The sequence below is a fragment of the Dermacentor silvarum genome, chromosome 11, assembly GCF_013339745.2.
Source record: "Dermacentor silvarum isolate Dsil-2018 chromosome 11, BIME_Dsil_1.4, whole genome shotgun sequence".
NCBI lineage: Eukaryota > Metazoa > Arthropoda > Arachnida > Ixodida > Ixodidae > Dermacentor > Dermacentor silvarum.
In genome coordinates, this window is record NC_051164.1 from 83,333,947 (window position 1) to 83,358,967 (window position 25,021).

Sequence of the window (25,021 nt, forward strand, 5' to 3'; positions counted from 1 at the left end):
ACACGATATTGTTATTCGCGTGCGTGTGAACAGTCACACGGACACACTTATTTCGCACATGTGTACACGTACGCAGAAACACAAGTGCATATTTGACTGATAACGGAACGTCGTGGCCTGTGTTTAAGGCGACAAAGTATTTTTTTTTCTTTTTTAGAAATTACGAAGACCCAACTGACATGTAGCAATCTATGTGAAGCAACGCTTTCGTGAAGCGGTCGAATGCCATAAATTTAAACTCGATGTGTGCAACTGTATCGTCATCCTATGATTCGTGTAAACACGTGCAATGTCTACACATCGCACAGGTCATGAACTTAATGTCATGCAATGTTTGCGCATTGGGGAGCAGGTTATACAACCGCAGGTGGTCGTAATTATTCCAAAGTTTCCCCACTACGGCGTGCCTCAATGTGAACGCAGTTTTGGCACCGTAAGGCATCAGAATTTCATTTAATAGTCATCTGGAAGATTCCGAGTTTTATGTCGAACTTCTAAATTGCTTCTGCAATAACTGAGAATTTTAAACGCACTTTTGATCACGATTTAGATGCTGTCGCATCGGACAATTTCCGAAACTCCGTACGGTCTACAAAATAAGCCTTGCCGCACATTTTTCGAGTAACTAGTCAGACCAAGCCGAGGAGCGCCTAATATCCGACTAATAACGATGTAAATGGCGAACGGCACGAGCGGTTGTAATTTCTCTTCACGCCCGCCAAGGCGCAGCTGTTCAAACGTGCACAAATCAAGTTTGTCGCCTTAGGCGCTGCACCAACTCACCGCACACTCGCGCGAGCATTGAAAAACGTAGGACACGATGAAAGAAGCATAAACATGCGGTATACTTTATTTACATAACTACGATATAAAAATCTGCTCGCTCTTGTTATATATTGAATTACAGTCGACTCGCAGCTCAAACGGAGCGCGAGAGTCGATGCGACTCAAGTTTACGCGACTAGTTCAAGCATATATGCTAAAGAAGCAATGGACTAGCCGTTCTCTGCTGTATATGGGGAACGAACGTGTGGCGTGGCCTTATTGGCTTTTCGGGTGGGTGACCCCGATGACTCCGCAGGAGACGATGCTTCCAGAGCGCCCGGTGAGGCGGCTATCTGGCGAGTCGCCTCGTCCAAGGTCGTCTTCCAACGCGTGAATCTGCAAAAAGAAAAAAAAATCAAGTAAATGCAGAAGTCAATTGAACGCGTCTTGCGTCGCGCAAGCAAAGATAACTGCTGCATTACACTGCAGATAAAAAAAAAGGAAAACGTTCGGATTGGATTGGAAGAAACTTTATTTCGGAAAGTGTTATGACGCGGTTTTCATAATTTATTGGAAGGTTAGATTGGCGACTTCCGTTGCCTTTACGCCTTGGACGTTTAAATGCGTTGAAGGCGTTCTGCCTCGCAGATGATGAGAGAGGGAATGCATCTTATGTTGTGAAAAAAAAAAATAACGCCTGAATATTGTTGTGCATCATCAAATTCTTGCTCACGCTCATTTAGGGACCTATATTTGAATGCTTTCTTATCAATTTTCGTTGACTTTTGATATGGATATGTATAGGGGGTCCGGACTCGGGCGTAAGTTTAAGGTATAGCTTTGCGGCATGAAGGCAGCTTTGATGATATGAACAAATTTGAATGTTGCATCGAACAGAAAATTCCGAACTGAGAGGCAGCATCATACCAAAAAAAAAAGTAAAGGGGGAAAAAAGTACATACCTACGCAGTAAATAAGAAAGGAAAGAAATTGTAATGTTTGTAATGTTTGACAAGACGGAAGTTGTTTCGAGGCGGTCTCGGTTTTGTAAGATACAAATTTAAGGAAGCGCTTTCAGACAAGGAATTGCGGGATTCAACGGATCTTAGTTCCAGCTCAATGGGAAACCACAGAAGCTTTTGAGCTATCGCTCGTAATAACAAAAGGGCATCAGCGCGGTTAGGTTTTGTTGAGACTGCAATTGATTGGGTAGCAAAAAAAAAAGAAAAAAAACTCAGTACTATTTGTGAATACTTTCGAACGCTGTTGCAGCGCCCTTACACAATATCACAATGGCTCTTCGGGAAGAACGCCGAAGTTTTCCTGCTCGAGTTGTTCTTTTGTTAGAGTATCATGATTTGGCGAACACTGAACTTGACCTGTTTTGCTTTTCAGTCCCGAAGCACTCTATGGAGAATTAATGAGCACGCTACGCGCCACGAAGTTTGTCTGGGTGTATTTTACGGTATTTGCGTACTGATGTAACTGTAGCCATCCGTTTTCAGAAGACAGCGAATGTGTTGTATCACTGCCTAAAATGGTGTCAAAGAGGCATACATTGTTCGACAACCAACAGCTACTGTAATCACTTGAAGGAAATGGTTTAGTTTCACCTTTCTTTTCATCTCGAAACATAGGCGCTGAAGATGAAGATGCGTGGATAACGAGTTCAGGAAAATTTTAAATATCTCATATCGGTCGTCGTTAGCCACGCCCCAATTCCGAAAATGTTTTTTTCCTTGATCTGCTACCTGTTCCCGTCCGTCGTGGCACGGAAAAGTACCCGGAACAGTCCCGTGTTGTAACCATCGCCTAATTAGTGTGATAACACTGGAACAAGAAAAATAAAAGCGATCTATCTGAACTAATGAACGTAGTGCAGAGCACGGCCAGCGAATACCTCATTTTCCTTTCGCGTACAACTCGATCCCTTCGTCGTGCCAAATGTAACTACAGCCGATGGCATAGCGTGGGCTCTTTAGCGAAAAGCGTCTGTTTTTATCACACAACCTCCGTCTAATTTTTTCTCTTGCATCAGTAATGAATGAATGAATGAATGAATGAATGAATGAATGAATGAATGAATGAATGAAACAATCACTCATCAAGCCAACTACTAAAACAGTGGATTAACCCAATCAATCAACAAATCAGTTTTCCCCTGTCCACGTGCGTAAACCTCAGGACACCTCGCACATGTGCCATCCACTCAGTACCTTTCCTTTTAGGACCTTGCTGCACAAAATCAGTTGGCGCATAGCTGCGCAATCTCCTTTTTTCTGATTAGTCCGAAAACCCTTCAACGACAAAAAAAAAGTAAGAAAAAGCAACCAACTGCCCGAACCAGTAAACATTCTGCAAGCTTCAGCAGCGATTGCATCCCCTCTTATTTCTACATACCTTGGTCTGTATTTCCCCGACCCCTTCACTGCTCCAAATTGATCTCCTGCCCGTTGGCCCCTAGCCCACGCTCAGAGTGGACAGCCAGAAAACTGCCTCAGCGTCCATATCTCTCCTCCTCTCCAGTATAGTCCCTTCTCCTCGCATCGGTGGTCGACCGCTACCCGCTGCTACAGGGCAAGCCAACGTGGGCACGCCGGTTTCAATTACCCTGCGAGGCGAATGCTGGCTTAGGGGTCTTCAGAGCTCAGTCGTTCCCGTGAGAGAGAGTGAGAGAGAGAAACAAGCGTGATCCGCGAGAGAGAAGGTCGCCGAACTTGTTAGGGCAAAGGATTAGAGAAGGGTGACCCACGCGGTCTCTCGAATCTCGTTTGTTTCTTCCTCGGCTCATGTCGCAGACGCGATGCCTCCTAAGCGTCTTTGCTGAAAGCATCCCGACTCGAAACAGCAGGGAGCCTGTTTGCGCTCGCTTCTCGTCGGCATCAGTCGCAGTTTCGGCATAGCTTAAGTTATTGCAGGGCTTTGACGTCCCTAAATTGAAGGTTGGGTTACGAAGGACGCTGTGAGGAAGAGAGGGCATAGGGGGCTGTTGTTATCGGATTAATTCAACCCACCCGAGGTTCTTTAACGTGCACCTAAATCTAACTGCACAAGCGAAGCTGCTAGTCTCTAGCACATCAGGATTTTTCGCGGTGTCATCCTCAGAAAAAAAAAAGCTTTAGCGATTCAACCGCAAATTGCATATATTTTTTATATCACGCGTACAACATACAGCACAGCATTCGCTTAAATAAAGAACAAGCACAAAACAAGCTTCCAAACCACATATTTGATAAGGCAGTCATGCTAAAAATGCTAAGCACGTAGCGCTCCCCGCAAACTGCTGCGGCGACGGCAACTTGCGACGTGGGGAGTGACGTCACTAGCCTTCCGTAGCAACTGATTTCATTGTTGCAGCACAGCCATGGGTAGGCAAGGCATAGTTAGGACTCACGAGAAGCAGTGTGAATACGACCAGCGGTGGCGTGCCGCCGCTGGTCGAATTGCTGCGCAATTCCAGCACAGGGGAAGTCCGCACGTTCGCATTCTCCTGTGGCTGAATAATCCGCCGCAAGAGGAATTGAGCAATACAGCATTGCACACGGCCCTCAGCAGTTGTAGTGGTGGCTTTCAACAGCTTCGCCGGACATTCCCTTTGGCAGGGCCGGTATGGCGAGTCAAGTCTTAAAAATTTCGCTCGCATCGAAACGCGGCGGCCGTGGTTGGGCATCGAAACCGCGATCTCGCGCTCAGCGGCAGAATGCCATGGCCAAAAGGCCAGCACGACGGGCCGGCATAGTTTGTGAACAGTGCAGTGAATAAATATAAAGAAACTGCACGAGATCAAGCTTGTGACCTTTGTGGTGCATAAATATAAACAGTGCGTGAAAATACATTGTTGCCGAGGATGAAAGTAAACACCACTCTACGCATCGCTTCACTAAGGCTTGGCTTTATATGGATTCCAACATGCGCTTTGGATCTGCATACTTTTTTTTTGCTCCAATTGGTAGATTGAATTATAAAACACGCCGAGCCCGACGATGTTACAAAGGGGCAGTTTTCGGCAGTTCACTGAAGGTTGGTGCTAACCGAGTACTCTTCCGACAAAAGACAGGAATTCCTGATCCCCACCTCTGTTGCATTCAGCTCTTAATGAACGGGCAGCTCTAGTGAAGCAAGGCCGCAAACGCAAATTGTTGCGCGGCTGATCTTAAAGACACAAACATATTTGTGTTATTTCCCATTCGTCCCGGTGTCCTCTTAATGTCATGTGACATTCATCACAACAGAACGAATGGACGATGCGAAACAATCCACACTGACATCCCGGAAACTAAGCCACGAAAGTTTCCGATGAAGTATTTTCAAACTTAGAGGATACTTTTCATGGGGGCGAGGAGGTTGAGAAAGAGAGCGTACTTAACGCGAATGTGGCTGAGCCGGTACGCCACGCTATGTTGTCAGACCATCGCTTATGTTGGATTAAAAAAAAAAAAAACTTAGAGCGTGAAAACGTGAGCTGCGTCGCAGGCTGTACTGGCATCTTTCATTGGCCACGCGAAATGCGAGTTAGCCAAACCGAATTCTAGCGCCTGTTCTGGAATGGCTCCAGCGGCCGGTCGTGGATTACGGTTAATCCCCGAGGAACAAATGTTTTCCCGCCCTCGGCTTCTCGGGTTTGCACGCGGCGTTCCGACCTCCTCGAATAGTTGCATTCACTACGTGTTTTGCTGCATTCAGCACCACTGCAAGCGTGTACCAAGATGGAGTAGTGATAAATGCAGCTATCAACGATTGCAGCAGTGGAAGGGATGCGGATTACGCTTGGTCGCCCTGAAGTTCTCGAAAACATACACCAGAACCTCGCTAAGTTCGCGAGCGTTTTCGAATTCTTCCACCATCGTAACATAGCCTGTAAATAAAAGTGAAACCAGTGAAAACAAGCTGCGCGTCATGAGTGTTATAGTCTTCGTATTCAATACTTCAAAGTGACCAGCGAGATAGCTGAATGTTTACGTCTAACGTCCCTATATGAAGAGGTGTACCGCAGTTTTAAAGCTGAGAACAATTCGTTCCTGAACTAAAGTCCAAACAAGGATTAGCGCACGCTTGAAACATCCGAATTAAGTGCTCGTCGGAGATGAGTAAGAGTCCGGTTCAACGCTTTAAAGAGAAAATAACTAACCTGAAAAATAGTTTGCCTTGCACGCCTGTCAAATAGAGCAAGTGTTTGTACGGTAAACAGTGGAAGTGCGGGACCTACAAACAAAGCGTGCCATTCGAGGAATCAAGGTTTCCGCCATTTACCACAATACAGCAGTGGTTCTAGAAAAGCGTATTGTAAAAAAAAAGAGCAATGCACATGCCAAGGTTAGGTACAGGGACACAGACGGCCAGGCTTATCTTGATATACTTAATCCCTGGCTAGACTCTTACAGAAGTGTCATGCGCTGAATAATTTTTTCAGGACCGTCGCCTGTAATCTCCTTTACACCGAGCAAAAGAATTGCTCCACTGGGCTAGCCGGCAATGCGGATTAATTTAATGGACACGTTTCGTCGAATGTTTCAGCGAATGTTTCAGCGACTGTTTCAGTCGAATGTTTCAGCGTCGAGCGTTTCGGCACATGTTTCGTCGAATGTTTCAGCGTCGAGCGTTTCAGCGACATGTTTCGGCGACTTAGTGCAGGCTCGGTGATTATCGGCAAAAATGCACGAATTCAAAGATAAATTAGACACGTAAATGACAAATTAATAAAGTGAGTCACGGCGGTGGCTTGCTGGCTCCATAAAGCGTGACGTCGCGAGACGTCAGAGGACTCCACTGTTGATAGATCAGCGTAGCATCGCTTAGACTGGCTTCTATGCTATGTAACTTCCAATATATTTGGCCGTGGTGACGTCGCTTCAAATGGAACGACCTTTACCTTACTTGTATATCGTTGCAATTCATGACCTCACATTGGCTTACCGATTCGAATGTTTCGGAGTGACATTCTTAAAAAAACTAAAATTTGGCCGCCATTGTCTCATTTCATTGAAACTTCTTTCAAATTAGTCTAACGGTTGTTTTATGAAGGCATTTCTGCAAATTACATGTTTCAGTAGAGAAATTGGAGTTTGCCCCGAACATTAGCTTCCCCTTAACCAATAACATTTTAAACTTTTTAACCATCCGTGTTCTAAACATCCTTGTTTTACACGACGCCACCGGTCAGAAGGCATCACGTCAACTTAGGAAGGACACCTGTCGGTTTCATAGATAACCAGATATTTACAGGAGACAGGTGTGTTCATTCGACTCCAGAAATGCACGATAAGCTTAAATATCCAAATATCTGTAACAAGTATCAGTTGACATAATATTTTAAACAATATTACTACATTTTTACGCTTTTTGACCGACGTCCGCGATTGGGCTCACAAGGAGGCACAGAGGATCAGTTTGTCAGCAACTACCGCCGGCTAAAATTATGTGATGATCGAAACGCCAAGTTCTCATTCACGAGCACTTTCGTCTCTGTAAAATTTGTGGGCCCAACGTTCGAACCAATCGGCGAGAGAGACTAACAGAACTTTAATTTACAGTACCTTACAAGCCCCGCGGACGGTGCATTGAGTAAGGAGGAAGAGGGAAGGGGGGGGGGGGGGGTACAAAAACAATTTTTAAAGCACGAACACGCTACATCAGTTTGTAAAAAGAATAAAGTATACGAGTGGTACACAGAACAGCCGGATCATGGATACACAGAAAACCAAGAAATACGCAGTCATTATTACATTAGATAGCGAAAAAAATGCCAGAACAGCTGACGCTCGTCAGTTGACTGTACTGCTCTCTGCAAACATTTATGATTTCTACTTTGTCTAAACACATGGAAAACACTTGTGATGTGTGAATTGCTGCATTACTTCTAGGCAGTCCAGCGTGCCGCAGATTTTGTAACTTTTTGCATGCGCCAGCCTTTACTAGTCGTGTAAAGCGGGCTTCCTGCAAATTAGGTGAGGCTGAGGTGGTGCACCCTTTACGGGGGTACTTGACATGAAAACTAGGGATGGACGAATATTCGACGTTTCGAATATGAATCGAAAATTACACTAAATCTTCGTATTCGAAAATGAGCTATTTGGTATTTTCGAATATCTAAACTAACCAAATGGTAAAGTCTGGTTGCTGTTTTCCGTCTGCGACACAAAGTATCCCAAATTATCTCAAGTGAAACAACGTATAGCGTTTTCGAAGCAATGTAGAAACAGAATGGTTATAATGCAAGCTCTGTTTGCGATTTTGCGTATTAAGCCTACATTACAACACGTGATTTCTGCTTGTCCGTCATTCAGTTTTATGGAAGTTTAGTAATGTAGTAGTTCTGTCATTCTACCGAGAGGAGCGATTATATTCATTAATAGCGTTGGCTAAGCTCCCTATATTTATCCGAATATCACCTAGTTCAAAAGCCTGTAGAGCCTTGTTGCGACTCTCGAAAACAATTACGCCGAGTAAAGTAGCTAGGAATCGTAAGCACTATTTCAGTTGGAATGGCGTACACTTCCGGCACCTCAACATCAAAGACATTAAGGCAAAAGTCATCCTCGATGATTATCAATGTTATGCGAAGCATTTCTGAAATGTATAGACGGTGCAAATACGCGCAAAGACTGGGCATGATGGTGGGACAATCACTACATGACGACCATGGGATGACAACGATGGCGTGAAGATGGCGGCGTGATGGCTTTGAGATGAGGATGCGGGAGTGACGACGATGTTACGACGATGATGGTGCGGTGACAATGGCGTGACGACAACGTGATGCCGAATTAATGCCTATGGTATGATGACGGCATAAACGAAGATAGCGTGATGGAAGAAACGATAGAGCTGGAATGACGCCGAATGACGACAACAGAGAGGCAGCAACATAGCAAAGACGACGGTAAGATGACGACTTGACAGAGAAAGAATAATCCCAATGTCATGAAGCCTGTGGAATGACCACGACGGAATGATGACACCTTGACAGCGATGTCATGTTGCTCTTGGAGCTCACGTGTGTGCTCACGTGTAGCACCTGCCGCCTCGGGCCGCCTTAATTTGCGCATTATACCCTGCGTTTGTTAGCACCATGCTCGGTACGTGTTAATTTGGTCACCTTAACTCACTTATCTGGTGTTTGTTTGCACTATGTTCGGAGGCTTTTCGAGTTGTACTATCTCCGGCATCGGCCTACAGTTTTCGGAGACAAAATTGACGCGTCCTTGTGTTACCATGGCTCCGGTTAGGCGTTTAAAAAGAAAAAGCAAAATATCGTAGGTGAACTACTTAAATCAGTAGTTCACGGCTTTCAGTCGCGATTTTCCTTCAAGCATTGCGTCCTGTCTTCCCGTGCTTGTGAATCTTTAGTTAGTCGCTTTAACGTTTGTATATTTTCTTGTTGTGCTGCGGCATATATATACATAATATGTATTCGCATATCAAACGCGCACTTACGATGGCGGACCGGCCTACGATGGAGTTTGGTCCGTTGAGCGACAGGAGTCGGTCCTTGATGGTGAAAAAAACTTCGCCTCGGAAATCGGCCTCGACATTTCCGAGGTCTCCAACGTGTCGGACGACGTCGACACGAGCTCCGTGCCAGCTGCCCCGTCCCACGTCAAAATGGGGGCCTGTGCTCGAGCAACCTGCGATAAATAATTGCACGATAATAAAAACGAAATTTCTAGCAGATGCATACATTCTCCTGGTGGCCATGCATAAAGACCACCATTAATTGAGAGCAGAGCCCTAAAGGCCTGCGAAAGTGCGATTAAGACTATTGGCTTCTCTCTCTCTCTCTCTCTCTCCAGAAGCAAGACCTTATCTCAAACTCCGAAGCGTGTGTAACCGAAGTAATCGTGACACCAGACATGGTTAAAATAAAGACAAAGTGAAGTGCTAGCTGCACGTGCTCATGTTTATCTCTTGTGCATGGTTTCATCCCCAAAGTTATAGCTACATTTCCCGTGCTAGGGGAAAAACTGTTCGTGTAAGCGGATTACAAAAGGACTGTCGCCCTTAGCGTGGCAAAAAGCTTCGTGGGAAAGCTAGCTTTCAAATTATGAAACGGGTTTATTCCAGGTTCCTTCTTATATTATTGAATTGGAACTTTCGGACATTGCATGACGCTCTGTAAAGGTCAACAGCAACGAAAGTGTGGACCGCTTCAAAAAGTTTAGTTTCAGAACAAAAGCTCCCAAATATACACGTTTGTGATGCCAAAACTACGGAAGCTGAAAAAAAAATATGCCGAACCCACACACTGTTGTAAACGATGTAAGCGAAGCTTTTTGTGCTGTTTGCTTTGATTGACGATAATGAGCGGTGATGTTCAAGGTGAATTTTTAATGTCTTCAACGTTTAGTTCAATGCCAGAGTGGCGAGCTGATGTTAAACGTTACCTTGCATGCACCACCGCTGTTTGTGTGCGTAGTACACGAAATAAACGAGGAAACGTGTTTGCTTGAGGCTTTGTTGTGGGCCATTGTTCATAACCTCTTAGAGGGTTCAGCACTGTCATTGTCTCACATGGCACGTCGCATCGTGGCAGAAGTGTCAAACTTTAATTGAATGCCAACACCAGAATCAGATCATGAGGCACGCCGTAGTAGTGGACTCCGGATTAATTTTGACATCCTGGTGCTATTTAAAGTGCACCTCAATTTAAGTGCATGAGGGTTTTTGTATTTCGCTCCCGTCCAAAAGCACCAAACGATGCTTTAATGCGGCTCTGTGTCGACACGCCCTGCGTCTGTTATCCGCCTGACAAATCTGCATGGTGTTTACTTTCAAGAAATAGTAGAAACGTACCGTACCCTACCTTCAGTTTGCCCGCAACCGCTGTCGTGTCTATAGCAGTTGCGTTTTCTCGCCTTTTCCCTCTCTCGCCCCCTACTCCTCTATAGGAACTGCCAGCGGAGAATAGCGACTGTGTCGCTACTACCCATTCTCTGCCTCCTCTCTCTACCTCCTCTCTACCATTCTATCTACTTGCCCTCTGTACCTGCGCGTTAGTAGAAGGGTAAGCGCTGCAGTTTGTGCAATGCTTTTGTGTGGAGATCACGGATAATTAAAGCTGTCGAGAGGCTAATGTCGAGACACCGAGGGAGCTCCAGAGAGCATTGGGCACATGCCACGCGATGTAAAGGTCCAAACAGGTTTCTCGCGTTGCCTTTGCTCGCTGCCACACTCCTTCCATGTACAGAGGTCAACACACTTCTCTAGAACATGCGAACCGCGTTCTCAAGACTGCGCCGGCGATATCTGAAGAGACATGTGGCACAAACTCGGCTGTATGTGACGTTGCGTGACTACTTTTACCGTTTGCATTGATTCCTCTAGACCTTGTGGTCGGCTTAAGCTCTAGTAGCAGATTTGTACCTCAGGAGTGTTCTGGGCAAGTGGGTTGACCTCTGTACATACACGCTCTCAACCACGCCCCGACTAGGTGTGCAAGAAAGCTGCAGCAGCATGAGCTTCAGCAACAACGGAAAAGTCGAAGAAAGGGGGCAAAGAAAGCATAGCTCTGTTTGCCGGAAGTGACGTACAACCCAGAACTTTGAGAACCAGCGCGGTTTCCCGGCATGATCTCTGACGGTGAACATCTTCACATACTCTGCTCACTGTCGACAACGTTGAAATCCGCGACCTTTGCTCGCTCGGCTGTGCGAATTTCTTTAAAAAAAAAGTCACGTTAAAAAGCACCAGACTCGCGTAATGCATACAAATTTACGCCGTGAACGTTAACGGTGCTTATGAAGCCGGGTAGCCGATATTCTAATTGAGATTAATAGGAATAAATGAAATGGAGGTGGGAAGGCCGCGTAATCCGCAGCGCAGATAACCGATTCTGTTTTAGAGCAAGCGAATGGGTGTCGAAGGAAGGCAAACGCTGTCGAGGATGGGCAGAGAACTAGGAGATCGGCAGAGAACTAGAGATATGGTGAAATTAGAAACTTTGCAGGCGTAAGATTAGGTCAAGTGGCGCAAGGCAGGGTTAATTGGCGATCACTGGGAGATCCCGTCCAACAGTGGACAAATTAAAATGAATGATGATGAAAGGCTTTTATAAGCACGCACTGAGCTAGCATTGCTCTACACTCGGTGTCTTCGATGTGTCGCGTAGTAAGGCTGAAAACGCGGGCTATTACCACAGGGTTGCCGAGGAAGCCTCGGAACGGTGCCTGCCGTTCATGGTCATCAGAAAACCCAGAAGCACGTAAGCTCGCGCGGAGTTGCTGGTCATCTCTTCGGCGCTTCTTCGAATATTTTCGAAAATCAGGTTATGCAGTCTAACGTGCAGTCGACGGCAAAAGTTTACGGACCACGCGAGCGCGAGCAAAACGGCCTCTCCGTTACGCTTCGGGTGCGTCAGTAGCCATTGAAGGCATCGCTAGGCTAAGCCTGTGCCCCTTTGTTGTTCCCCGGCGTGTCAATTTCTTTTTCGCTCAGTGTGATGCTAATCTAGTTGTAATCTCACCCATGCGTTCTTCCGCAACCGTGGCGATGCGATTCTGTCGCTATAGCGGCATCATTTCAGCTGATATTGCTGATAGCAGCTGCCTGCTGCTGGTGTGATATCATTTCGTGTCGCCCTGCTGCGCGCTCTGCGTGATAACGAGGAAGTGGAACCTCGTATGGCCCAAGAAAAGTGGCGTGCCGATTGAAAACAAGATGTTTTGTTTCCAGCATAATACCTGCTTTTCACGGCAGGTGTCGCAGCGCTAGGTGGCATCGTGAGGCAGGTTGGCACGGGCTCGCGTGGTCCGTAAACCTTTGCTGTTGGCTGTACCATCAGCGTACAGCGTACCATGAGCGAACATTGAAATTCGTACAGCAGTGAAGGCATTTTACGTGCGAATAGATATAAGTGCGATGTGTAATCGCTCTAGCCGGTTTCTAAGCATGGAGCAGTCCCAAGTGCACGTTTGGAGTCTGAAATAAGCCGTGGTTAAAAGTGCAGACGAACCTGGAAGTGGAACACCGCATGAGAGTACAGTTGCGGAATCGCTCGCTTTTGAATTGTTGCTGACATAGCAAAAGGTACAAAGCAACTCGCGGACTGTGACAGTCCTCGTAGCAGATGGCTTAGAATCAGTTGAGACTTTTTTTTTTTTTTTTGGTATCCTTCGACGAGCACCCACATAGCATGCTGCACGAGCGTTTTTGCGTACCGAGCCTACCGGAATGCCACTACATCGGCTGCGACTTCCGGTGGCAGTTGTCCGCCTGCTCCATGCCTTCCTTCCTGCTCTGTCTATTTGTATATATATATATTAGAGCTCAAACGAATCATTTGATAACCCCTATGTATTGCAATACTTGTGTTGTTCGTTCCTATAATCAACACGTGCTGCCTTCTTCGGAGTTTCCTTTGACAGTCTCGTATTTATTGCGTTTCTTTTTTGTGCGAAGTGTATGTTACACTGCTGCAGAAATTCGTATTCAATACCCACTCCTCCCTAAGGCCTGACATGCAGCCCGGCAGTACTCAATAAAGATAATACGCAAAATAAATTCTTAGAGCAGGACTGTAAAGCAACCGAGCGCCTTGTTCACCTCTTTCTCTCTTTCCGCCGACAAACATCGTATACGAGTTCAAAATCAGTGGACTTCGACGCTCACTCTCACCGAACTTCAGTACCGAACAGGCTGAACGTCCAAAATACTTCCGGGCATTCGTAGTCCGAAGAATCCAATCACCCTCTATAGCACAAAGGGACAATACGCGTGGGAGCGTCTAAGGCTTCCCCCCTCCCCCTAGGGGCAGCAGAGCGAGATTCCCTTTGTAGGCGGAGTATATACTGCGCAGGAATCTCATAGCAGAAGGGATCACCGCGCCGAACTTCGCGCGGCCGAGCGCGCGCTTTCGCGTCGTGCGATCGAACAAGCGTCGTCGGCGCCCCCACTATCCGCCGCAACACGCCACATCGAGCGGAATGATTGATCGTGGTCCGGTGTTCAGCGGCTGGCCAGAGTATGAAGCACGCGACGAGAGGACAAACGCGAGCTTCCACTTAGTGTTTACGTGTCGTGCCGAAGCGAGATAGACGAAAGACCGTGGCAGGCCGGGACTTCGGGAAACTTCGCGGAACTGTGCGTGCCATAGACGCTACTGCGCATGCGCTCTCTGGTCGGAGACAGTCTCATACTTGCGTAGGGTGGCATAGCCGCTGAGGAATGCGTGTTGACCTTGTGAAGAACTTCTGATAAGCTTTAGCAGATATATAAAAAAAAAACACCTATTTAGAAAAGATACCTTCCGTTGAAAGGAGTGTTTGAGAAAGAAAAGGGACTTCGCTTGCGAGCTCAACACGCCATGCACGACTGCAAAATTTGGCTGAGATGTTCGCAGCGGCGTGTGCTATGCGCGGACTGCGTTTTTTCACAAAGCCCGAGCGGTGGTCCAGGACCCCGTTAAGAAGAGCAAAGGATCTGGCCGAGTTGGTAGCCATTTATTTTTAAGAGAGAGAGAAAGAGAAATAGAAAAGAAGTAAGGCAGGGAGGTTAACTGGACGTAGTCTGATTTACACCCTACACCAGGGGTAGAAAACCAGGCGTTTTTCATCCCTATACAGGGATGAAAAAGCCGCATCGAACTAACCACCTGGTTATCGCAGGATAAATATTGATAGGATAAATGGTTGCGTGCGTGGAAAAGGAAAGAAAGTAGATGGCGGCTAAAATGCAGTGATGAAGTTATAGAGGTTAGAGGCGAATGACAGAATCGTCCGACATAGGGCTAGGGTAACTTGATATCGCTGAGAGAGGCCTACTTTCTGCAGCGGGCCTTCAATATAATGCTGACGGCAATCATTTTTAGAGCTTGCCACACATGTGCATAGTTCTCGGTACGTCACTGATGACCCATGAAGGCGTTTCAACCGTCAAAACTGCGCTTAGCAATAATTCGCAGCGGCTGCGCGCTTGTGCTTCTAGGTAGCGTGAAATCATAATACAATGTCTATCCTTCATACATGAGGCGATAACAGATAGTAACACATAGTAAAATGAGCAAAGTAAGATTATTTTGGAATTACCCTGCGCTTGCATAATTGATTTTGCCAGTCATGGAACTGCGCCAATTCCGGCGAAGCAAATTATGGAGAATAGTGAAACGTCGCACTCTGCTCATTACTAACTATTCATTGTCTAACACGAATTTGAATAATTCGCCGTAGTTCTAAAAAGTTCCGAACCAATTTTATTGATTTATTGATACTTGATTATTATCGGTTGATTATTGTATTCAGGCCGAACTCTGTTGTCCTCTAGAAGGATTGTTTGTTGGACTAGTTCGTCTTACAACTTCGTCTTCCTTCCCAGTGTGTTCCTCTTTCACCTCGCCCAATTTCCTCATCTATTATTGTCCTCGAACTGTCATAGAAATAGTTCTCAAGGCCATCTCCGCCTTACAGGCCACCCTCTTCCAGCTATACTACTTCGGGAAGTTTCGAGCGCCGTTGCCCCCCGACCGTCCCTGTAATTATGAGCCATGATTGCGATGACAGCGCGTAGGCGACGCTGTCCCTCAACCACGGACGCTATTTGTCTAGCGCCAACTTTCGCTCTCGTCACAACCGACCGAGGTCTTCCCTTCGTCCTCCGACGATTTCCTCATCAATCATCTGCCTCTGCAAACTGCGGCAAAAAAAAAAAAAAAAGATCTCCGGACCATGCGAAGATAGCGGCAACTGTCGTCAAGGTTGCCGACGTTCGCGCGAGAATCCAGCCCTGCTTGATGAGCGAACGTCTTCCAAAGCCCCCCGGACCCACCATATCCAATCATAAGATGGATTTTGGCCCGTTGTTCGAGTTCTGTGCAGGATATTTCCTGTACGGGAACGTCATGGTTCGCTGCAAGCATACTCTCCTAATCTCGTTCCCCATAAATCCCAATAAGTAAGGGGAACAATTTTACGAGAGTGTTCCACTTAGTCGGTGAAACCTGCGGGGGTACGAACATCTGCAATGAGCATACCAATTGGCTGATGATGATGATGACAACATGGACACACCTAAACTGATGCCAAAGTGTTCTGTCTTTCCTCAACCCTGTATTTTTCGGAGTATGCACACCGCACCTCTGTTCTCGTGACACTAAGTTCTGCCAAGCCAAAAAGGCCCAACTTACACTTTTCCCAAAAGCGACAAGCTTACCCCTAGAACAAAAAGTCTCGTTGTGACAATACTCCGACCGTTGCTCATCGCCACCATGCCTAAATTTACGTCCACTGCAGGACAAAGGTTTTACCTCAAGCGATCTGTAGTTGCCTGTGTCTTGTCCGTACCAAAAACAGGATGGAAGATGCTTAGGTTAGGCGAAATACGGTAATTATTTCGTCATTGTCCGTACGCGCAGGACAATTGAAGGTGCTGCATTCTTCTGACAGAATTTTGTGCGCCAGCATATCTCACCTTGAGTCAGGTCGCCTCGCAGATGAATGTGGAAACCGTGAAGGCCCGGGGATAGTCCAGTGACGTCGCCTGTTATGGTCACGAAATCGTCGGGGTCCTGCAGAGAAAGTACGTCGGTCTCGTTGAGCCAGCTACAACTGTCGCGAGATTGTTAAGAAGTAGATGCTCGAACAACTTCTTTAAAGCGTGTAAAGGTACTTCGCAGACATTCAAGGGGCACTATGGGTATATGCTCAATGTTCAATTGTTCAAATGTTCAATTTGAGAACTGTATGGCTGCGTAATTCTAAGCGGCAGCACCCTTCTTGCAAAACAGTGAAATACTGGATGAAGTTCCGCATTAATATCTAGAAGGGTTTTAATTCTATGTACAACCAAATAGATTATCGATGAAAGCTGAGGTCGGACAGTGAATTACGAAGGAACCGTCATAGGAAATTAAAAGAGCTGCCGTCAGAATAATTTGAAGGCAGTCTGGCGGTGACTGGTTTACCTCAGTTGATAAGCCCCCATGGCTTGCACTAATCATCTTGAGGGGATAAAACATTTAGGCCATATGTCTAAGCGTGAGTTGAACTTTGTTGTCATCCCAAAGTGTGATTTGTCAGCGTGAACTAGTTTGAGTGGGATCAACCGACACGGGGGCTGTCATTTTCTTTTAATTTCCCTAGCACAAGCGATGTAAAGCCGGTTTGCAAAACTGCTCTCGAAGCTAAAATATCGCCAACACAGGAGACAAATATTGTTACGCTGCAGAGTTCAAAATTCGCGGGTTTGATCCAGCCCGCGGAGGCTGCATTTCGATGGGGCGAAAAAGCAAACACGCTCGTGTACATCAATTTAGGTGCACGTTAATCCTTTAAGACGCTGTGTACACAATTGTGTACGCCCCGAAAGTGCGTCCACAACAATGACATTGATGAAAGCAACGGAACTTAAAACGTGTCGTATACATCTTGAAGCTGTTCTGATTGGAATCGTGTTGCCAGTTTGAATAACGGGTTCAAAATGTTTTATTAAAACGAGTGGGTTGTGCGGACTTGCTCGGTGCGAGTATGTCGTATGTAGTCGGTGTACTCGTTTCATTGTTTTTTCGCAGTGTGTTGCATCAGACATAATTTTCAAATGCCTGGATGGGTGCTTTTCAAGCCTGCTAAACATGAAATAGATGCTGTTCTCATATGTAATGTTCCTGTAGTGAGTTTTCGCATGGACTCCGTGTTCTGTAATCTTGACAAAACTCACTAAAGGACTGAAAATTATGAATCAATTCGGCAGCTGTTTGCTTTTTATTGTTTTGAATACGCGAGAAATGCGCTGAAAGTAAGTATTAGTCAACAGAATTCATTGACGTCTGAAAGTTAAACACCAGGTAATAGAAATACGCCAGATCATGTTTTCAGATAAACAGAGCAACACGTGTGCAGCGCTATCAATGTACTTTCCTCGCCTTTTTTTTTTTTTCAGGGATATTTTATCTTTGGAACTGCTACGCCAACTGACTTACGCTTCTGACCCAAACATGCATTCTGTATATTTGGACTACGACACGTCACTTGTTCTTTACGGACGAAGGTACAGCGTTACGCAACAACAAGGCTGTATTATATATAGAAAGGAAAAACGTTTACGCTTTTTCTTAATTTTTCTGAACGACATCGCGACCGTATACACGACCTGGCGCAATGTCGCCGCGTATGACTTTCACTGTCTTGTAGTTACACACAAAGTTAAATGTAAACTGCAGAGCAAAAGCAAGACGACTAAAATCAACGAGCCAATATATCTCTGTCTCTCGACGCTACTCACGCAGAACCCATCCGTCACTGGCTGAGTTACCACAATTGCACGTTGCGTCATCACCGAATACTAAACTTGCGCGTTAGCGTTAAGGTAATTTCTTTTTCCTTGTTAGCCCGGCGCACTGGGTTTGATCAGATTTCGCCCGCTAGCGGCTAAACTTTGTTACTAATAAAAACAAAATTTGGTTGCCAGGCTACGCCGGGCCACGCATTTTTACGGTTCGTCTCACTTATTCCGTGCAGTGCAGCACGAAATTCACCCGACATAAACTGGAACGAGCTGCAAGATGCTGGAATTCAGTCCATGCTTTGCAATCGCATGGCAAAGTTTCAATCTGTTATTTGGGGCAGTGTTAATTACATGTATTAGATAGGAAGGAAACTAGAGAAACGGCGTTATACATGCTTAAGAATGCAAATTGCATAAGATGGAGCACTGTACGGATAAAATTTCCCTTGCTGCAAGAAAAGAAACGACGTACAGTACAATACAACTGCTTATTCCTGCATAACGCATAAATATAGACTATACAAAGAACACGCATGTGACACGCTTAGGAGCTTAACTGAGCCCTGGTGTACTGCAGTGCGACCATTGGCGGCAGGTACAGCAATGTAAAAATGAAGTATACAACTCAAATTATCCTACTGTACAACATGCAAATAACTGCTAATATTGTTAATCACAGTAAGGTCTTGTAATGGAAAATTAGAAAAGCATTCTCTAGAGAAAATGATATGCGAATAAGATCACACAACGAAGAAATAAAAAAAGCGCGTATTTTTAGAAACTAGGAAGAAGCCGAAAGACATAAAATGAAAGTAGCAAGAGCTAATAACCGCGTTTTTGAAAATATACCGAAGGAAAATACGACTGTTTACATGGGTATCCATGTGAGGATAGCTTCCAGCATTCATGTGCAGTGTTTTCAGCCCCGTTCATTGTTCCATCCTTCAGCTGATCATCGCAAGAGCTTACATATTGCTGCATAGAACTATTGAAAAGCAGGCTCGGTTCCGTCGGGTTACGAGAGGCCGCCGGCGGTTTGGAAAGCATCAGTCGAATTAACGAGGCATGACGCAGAATTTCACAGACCGCAAGATTGAGGGGGAGGGGGATGAGGACACTGACGACGCGGACGAACTTTTAAAAAGTAGGAACGTTGTGAGCATCAAAAAAAAAAAAAAAAGTATATATGTGTAGACACACACACGCACACATATATACGTCTTGTTTCGCGGAACGCCGCTTCGCCTAAACTACTGCGACAAAAACCTCTGAACTTTACGATGTCGTTGACCTCGTTCACAAAACTTTCTTTTGCCCTGCAGCTCGCGGCCGAGGCACAACAGAGCCATTTTAAATCTGTGGTCAGAAAAGGGGTTGCCATCGCTCTCTTTCTCTTCCTTCCGGTACCGCCTATTTTTTAAGCTTTAGAAAGGGCGCACGAAGTGAAAGCTTGAGGCTGTGTCAGATGGAACAGTACGCCAAACTAGATTCTAAAGCCTTGGAACGCTTTCCCCTGACCTTTGTTTATTTTATTTTTAATTCTATTTTTCATAGCTGGTTAGTTGGGTGCATCGCGAGAAGGACTTCTTTGAAGTTTTTGTAAGTGTGCATGAGCGAAGGCGCTAAGAATTATCTTCAAAAGAGAAACCAGGCCGCGTTCAAAACGCTTGAGCGATTGTTACCGGACTTATGTTTAAATACTGTAAACAGCGGCATTTTTGCTCTAACAGGGTTACACGTAGTACGCTATGTAACGGTCCGAAGCTTTACGACAGGGAACGGAGAAGCGCATGCCGATGTATGGATGGATGGATGCTATGGGCGTCCCCTTTGAAAACGGGGTGGTGGGTGGCCTAATGCCTAATTTTGCCTAATGTCCTACTTATATTTTTTGAGAAAACAGTTACAAATAATTCCCAGTATCAGGCATCACTGTGAACTCAGTTCCCAGTAAAAAAAAAAAAATAATCAATTACTGCCGCTCATTACACACAGAGCCATCTGGCGAGCAGCTTGCACACTACTCTAAGTAGCTGCGTGTCGTCTGCTATCGTCAGTACAGCAAATGGCATATGGAAGTGACGGGGCATTCGGTCTCATGTGCATTGATGGCGGTCTGGCAGAATACTGTAGCAGACGACGCGCGAATCAGGGAATGCGTCCGCTAAACCAACGAGCTACGAGAGTACGCTAGCCGAGCGCTCAGCTCGACGATTGTTGGATGTTATTGGCGCAAGGGCCAGGTGTGGTCAAGGAGCGCCAAGGTAATGATAATTAGCTGCCAATGATGCACGAATTATGAGTATCGAATGGAAGATGTAATATGGTCGTATGGAGGCCTAATAACATGTAAAGTGCGCAAAAAATTTAATATAGCAATGGTAATCACACGCGAGGTGTGAGATGTGCTATCGTCGTAAGATATATGCTAAAAGGGGACGATATACAAAAGGCATGGGTGTCAGTAGCAACAACGCCTCTGCAGGGCCCTTGAACGCAAGGGCCTGGAAGCACGTGCTATACAAAAGCGTGCTATCATAGCAGCAGCTTCCAGTGAAGGTATGTGCTACGAATCCCTTGCCTTTGCGACTTGCAAAGTGTCAGCATCATGAAAATAAGTTCAAAATGGCTTAACTGTGTAAACAGTTCTTCGCCAAGAAGCATTGTCGGGTGTAGTGGGACCTGCTGTCGATAAGCTAAAAGATTTTTTTTTCTTTTTTTTTCTTTCAGTGTCTGCTTCCCGATGCTCCAATAAGGCGTAGAGGACGCTGGAGGTTTCGCCACATTTGTCACATATGGGAGCTTCGTCACCGGTCAACAGGTAAGAGTGTGTCATACGTGTGACTTATTCTAAGTCGGCAGAAAATAACCTCATTTCACCGTATTTTCGATATTGTAGGTCAATTTCCCAAATGTGACAGTTTCTACTTTCCCAAACTACAGGCAGTTGCCGAGTTTTACATCTGTACTTACGCGAGTTACTTCCAGGCACCGTGGAAAGTAACGGTCTCGACATCACTGACCGGGCAGACAATGTGTTAATTTAAAAAATTAGATCCTGGGGCCTTATGTGACAGAACCACGATATGACTACGAGGCCTGCCGTAGGGGGTGTCTGGTTTAATTTTGACCACCTGGGGTTCCTTAAGGTACACCAAGTGCACGGTGCACGGGCGTTTTTACATTTCACCCCCATCAAAATGCTACCGCTGCGGCTGGGATTCGAACCCGCGACCTCGTGCTTAGCAGCGCAACAATGAGTTGAAGCATTATGGATGCACACGAGAAATACTTAGGGACATAAAACGGTAGAACGACACAGTGAACATTTATATGTCTACGAAATTTCGGTGTTGGTGAGAGTAAATATTTTTTTCGGGTGACATTTCCGTGACACTTTGGCGCCTTGTCAAGGCCGTGTTTCAGGTCCGTGTTTCAGGTCCGTGCCTAAGGGTGATCAAGTAAGAACTACGACAATGATGAATTGGAATGTAGTGTAACGCTACCTGGTGACAGGCGCAAGGAACCAGGCACAGAAAAAGAACTTTGTGTTTGTCCTTCGTTGTGTCCGCGTTTCCGCGTTGTGCTACACTTCGTCCCAAACCAGTATACTATAACCAAACACGCCCACGTAGCCACATTCATCGTATACGTTAGGGTGAAACTCACCTTCTGCTGAAAGTTGAGCACGCCGGTGACGTTGCTTCCTTGGAACGGGGTGAGGACGGAGATGGCGTCGGTCACCACGGGTTCTTCCATGCGACGGGCGAAGAGCACGTAGTCTGGACCCAGGACCACGGCTCCGCAGCGCATCGTCGACCACAAAAGCGCGAGGAGAAAGAACGTGAAAGCGTATAGCGCAGACGCGGTCGGCGTTCTTTCGCAGACGATCATGTCGACGGACTCGCGACTCGCTCGGATCTTCGGTGCGAACACGCCGAGTTTGAACTTCGTGACGGTTGTGAAATGCTGCCGAGAAAGACGCTGCAATAGAGGCGCGCGTAGCTTCTTGCAGGCTTCTTGCAGGTTGTAGCGAGGGAAGCACTAAAGCAAAAACAGGTCACACTTCCACTTGTCTCGCAAGATATCGATAGATACGAGATGGCGCGAGAGTTTGGCTTGAACGTTCCAGATTACTGCTACGCCTGCGCAACTAAAGGTGAACTCTCGATGCATCGGGTTTTGCATTGAACAGATAAGTTCTATGCTTTAATTTCAGGTTCTATGGCACGAAACGATAAATGCCATCGCATAGTTGTTAGCTGTCAATCGGACACGTGCATTTTGAGCAGGAACAGTATCTGGAGAATTTTGTGACGCGCAATTGAGCATTTTGTCTATAACAAGAACAAAAAGAAAGAGATTTGAATTGGTGAAGTGGTACTGTCGCAAACAAAAAGAAACGAACATTAAGTTTCGCAAGATAGGCGCAGGGGGCTTTGGCGTCGGCGCTAACGTCAAGAAGCACAACTTTACACAATGGTGAGCCGGTTAGCTCGAGGAGCGTAGAATTTGAAAGCGCAATTTGCAGTAGAGGTAGGTTCCTGCCTTGCCTCGCTTTACTAAAGAGAAAACAAAGTGTGGCCGATGGTGGAATCAAACCTCTGCCGTCGAGCACAGTAGCCCCTGTGCTCTAACCACTGGACTCTAACCACAAACATACGAGATCTAGCTTGACATCGCATTTTCAACGGTAAGATCAATATTTCGTCAAATTTTATTAAACATCCAGAGCTATATCGGAGTTTGTGAAGAAGGGCAACGGGTGTACACAGCGTGTAAAGAAAAACAGAAACCGGCACCGAAAACAGCTGCTAGCTGCCGCACTACTTGGCGGAGTAGTACGATTGTGCAGAAGCTTCCCCCCGTCGCTTCACTGCCAAGATAAGTTGTCCCCGAATATAAATCCATGATCGCCCATGTTAATCATGTTTTAACATTTCTTCGCTAGAGCACGAGTGCCATCGTGGTTTTCACACACACCTCATGACGTTGACATGTTATGACATAGGTGCGTACGATTCTATGACACGTAGTTGCATGATGACGTCACAATCCGTATTTCTCTCGCTTATTCCTCGTAGACTAACCATGTCGAACGCAACGTTCGTCATGTTGTAAGTTCACGTTGAATGGCATCCGTGGAAGCAATCTGCATTTGCTGCCATACCGTCGTATTGAACGTGATCGTCGTGCTCTTGTCGTCACACGCACGTATGCTGGCGACCCACACACACAAAGCTACTCAGTTTGCACAAACACGTTGCTTCTTCTGGTAACGGTTTTGCGGCACACCAAACAATGCTGGATAGTCGGATACCTGCCAAAATGCTTCGCATAACATTCATTTCCACAATGCGTGGGATCTGCAGCTTTTTTTTTTAAGTTTGGTAGATTGAAAGTTTATTTAACATAAAGTTATACGATGACCATTATTCTTTTCTGCTCGTGCGCTAAACGCTGCAGCGGTGAGTTTGGAAAGAGCTGCATGATAAATGAAGGGGTGCGGCTAGCCTCCCGTACGTGACATAATTTCCTTAGCCGTTTTATAAGACGTCTGGGGAGCGTTACATTTGTATTTACAAGCAACTCAAAGACTCACCCATTCGCTCATTGGTGAATCTTTGAGTATGTGAAGTCTATGCGCTCATTTTGCTCGTTGTGCGCGAATATTAAGTGACCTGTGAAGACTGATATCTTACGTGAAAGACGAACTCCGAGTCTAAATTTTAGGGGTGAATAAATATTCCGAACTTTCAAATAACAGATCGAACATATTCTTCTATTCGAATCGATCTTCGAGTCGAATTGTCACTGTTCGTAACTACGAACATTTTTCGAGTAGCTTTCCAATATCTCAAACTTCCAACTAGGCGCGACGAAGCATAAAGTTGATCAAAACTGGAATAAACTTCGTCCCGGCGATCATAGAGGATGTATACAGTAAGGCACGATATGTTACGAGAGCACGCTACGTCACTCAGGGAGTCGGACTTTACCGGCTAAACCGCGATCATTCGCACTCGCCAATTAGCATAGAGATTGCAAATAAATTGTTTATTTACTCCTAATGCTCAATTCGTCCTTTTAACAAACAACGCTTCATACCTTGCAATAACCGACACCTGCTAGCGGTTTCAATATGTTATGGTGTGAAGATCGTTTTATATTAAGGGCGTGAACGCCTGTCCGTTATACGAAAACAATTCGAAAATGATTTGATTTGTTTCTTTCCGCACCATTCGTGTCGCATTCGATACGGTCTCGAAAATTACTCTTCGGACACACTGACTTCGAAATAACTTGAAATTAGAATGAGAACTTGCCTGCGAAGCGCCACCTGCGCCGCCATGACCCTCTGACGTTCGACCACCAGGAGGCAGTTGGGACAGCGGCAGTCCTTCCAGCGACAGCTCCTCTTGTGACCCTTGAGGCAGGAGACGACGCCGTGGTTGCGGCAGCGGGCGCACTTCGGGGTCCTCAGCGCGCGACCGGGAGGTCTCGGAAGAGGCGGGGGCGGAAGCGTGACTAAAGACGGCACGCCGGAAGACGCGGACGAGCACGACGAGGCGGGGGGCGACGTCGTCGAGATGGACGGCGAGGAGGACGGACAGGAAGACGACGCGGACAGCGGCGAGGACAACGGCGCGCCGCGGAGGACTTCGGTGACGGGAGACGCGGTCGTCGATGACGTCATCCTGGACAGGTCGTGCGGGCGCGCCCCGGAAGAGTCTGGCTCCCGGTAGGGGGACGTCGAGCAGGGCGTCGACAGCGACGTTGAGTAAACGCTCGCTTCGTCGGCCAGTGGCACTGCGGAAAAAAAAGAGAAGGCGGAACTATAGCATTGAGTCGTGGTCGACAATCGTGGCGTTTTCTCGGAATATACTCGGATGTTGTATCGGAAATGATTAAGCCATATCAATCTATTGTTTACAAAGCGCACAAATACGATATCTCAGACGACAGCTGTCGTCAGTATTGCGGAAATTGTGGCGACAAGTTAGTGGCATATTGGCATGGACCCTAACCGAAGCTTCCTTCTCGAGTA

At 46.2% G+C, this 25,021-nt stretch overlaps 2 protein-coding genes across 2 annotated transcripts in view; both read right to left on the bottom strand.

Annotated features, from left to right (window-relative positions):
• LOC125941330 (doublesex- and mab-3-related transcription factor 2-like) overlaps nt 1-24,777 on the bottom strand; it is a 39,422-nt gene extending 14,645 nt beyond the window's left edge. Inside the window, exon 1 of the mRNA XM_049658362.1 lies at nt 24,296-24,777. Coding sequence (XP_049514319.1) covers nt 24,296-24,670 — 375 coding nt within the window. The 5' untranslated portion in view covers nt 24,671-24,777. The remainder of the gene's footprint in view (nt 1-24,295) is intronic.
• Nucleotides 828-22,054, bottom strand: LOC119433869 (superoxide dismutase [Cu-Zn]-like). Its single transcript, XM_037701150.2, has 4 exons — nt 21,643-22,054; nt 16,162-16,258; nt 9,199-9,389; nt 828-1,161 (listed from the first exon to the last, which is right to left on the bottom strand). Exons 1-4 carry the CDS (start codon nt 21,865-21,867, stop codon nt 1,042-1,044), a joined length of 633 nt encoding a protein of 210 aa, XP_037557078.1. The 5' UTR covers nt 21,868-22,054; the 3' UTR covers nt 828-1,041.
• Nucleotides 24,778-25,021: the final 244 nt, after the last annotated feature.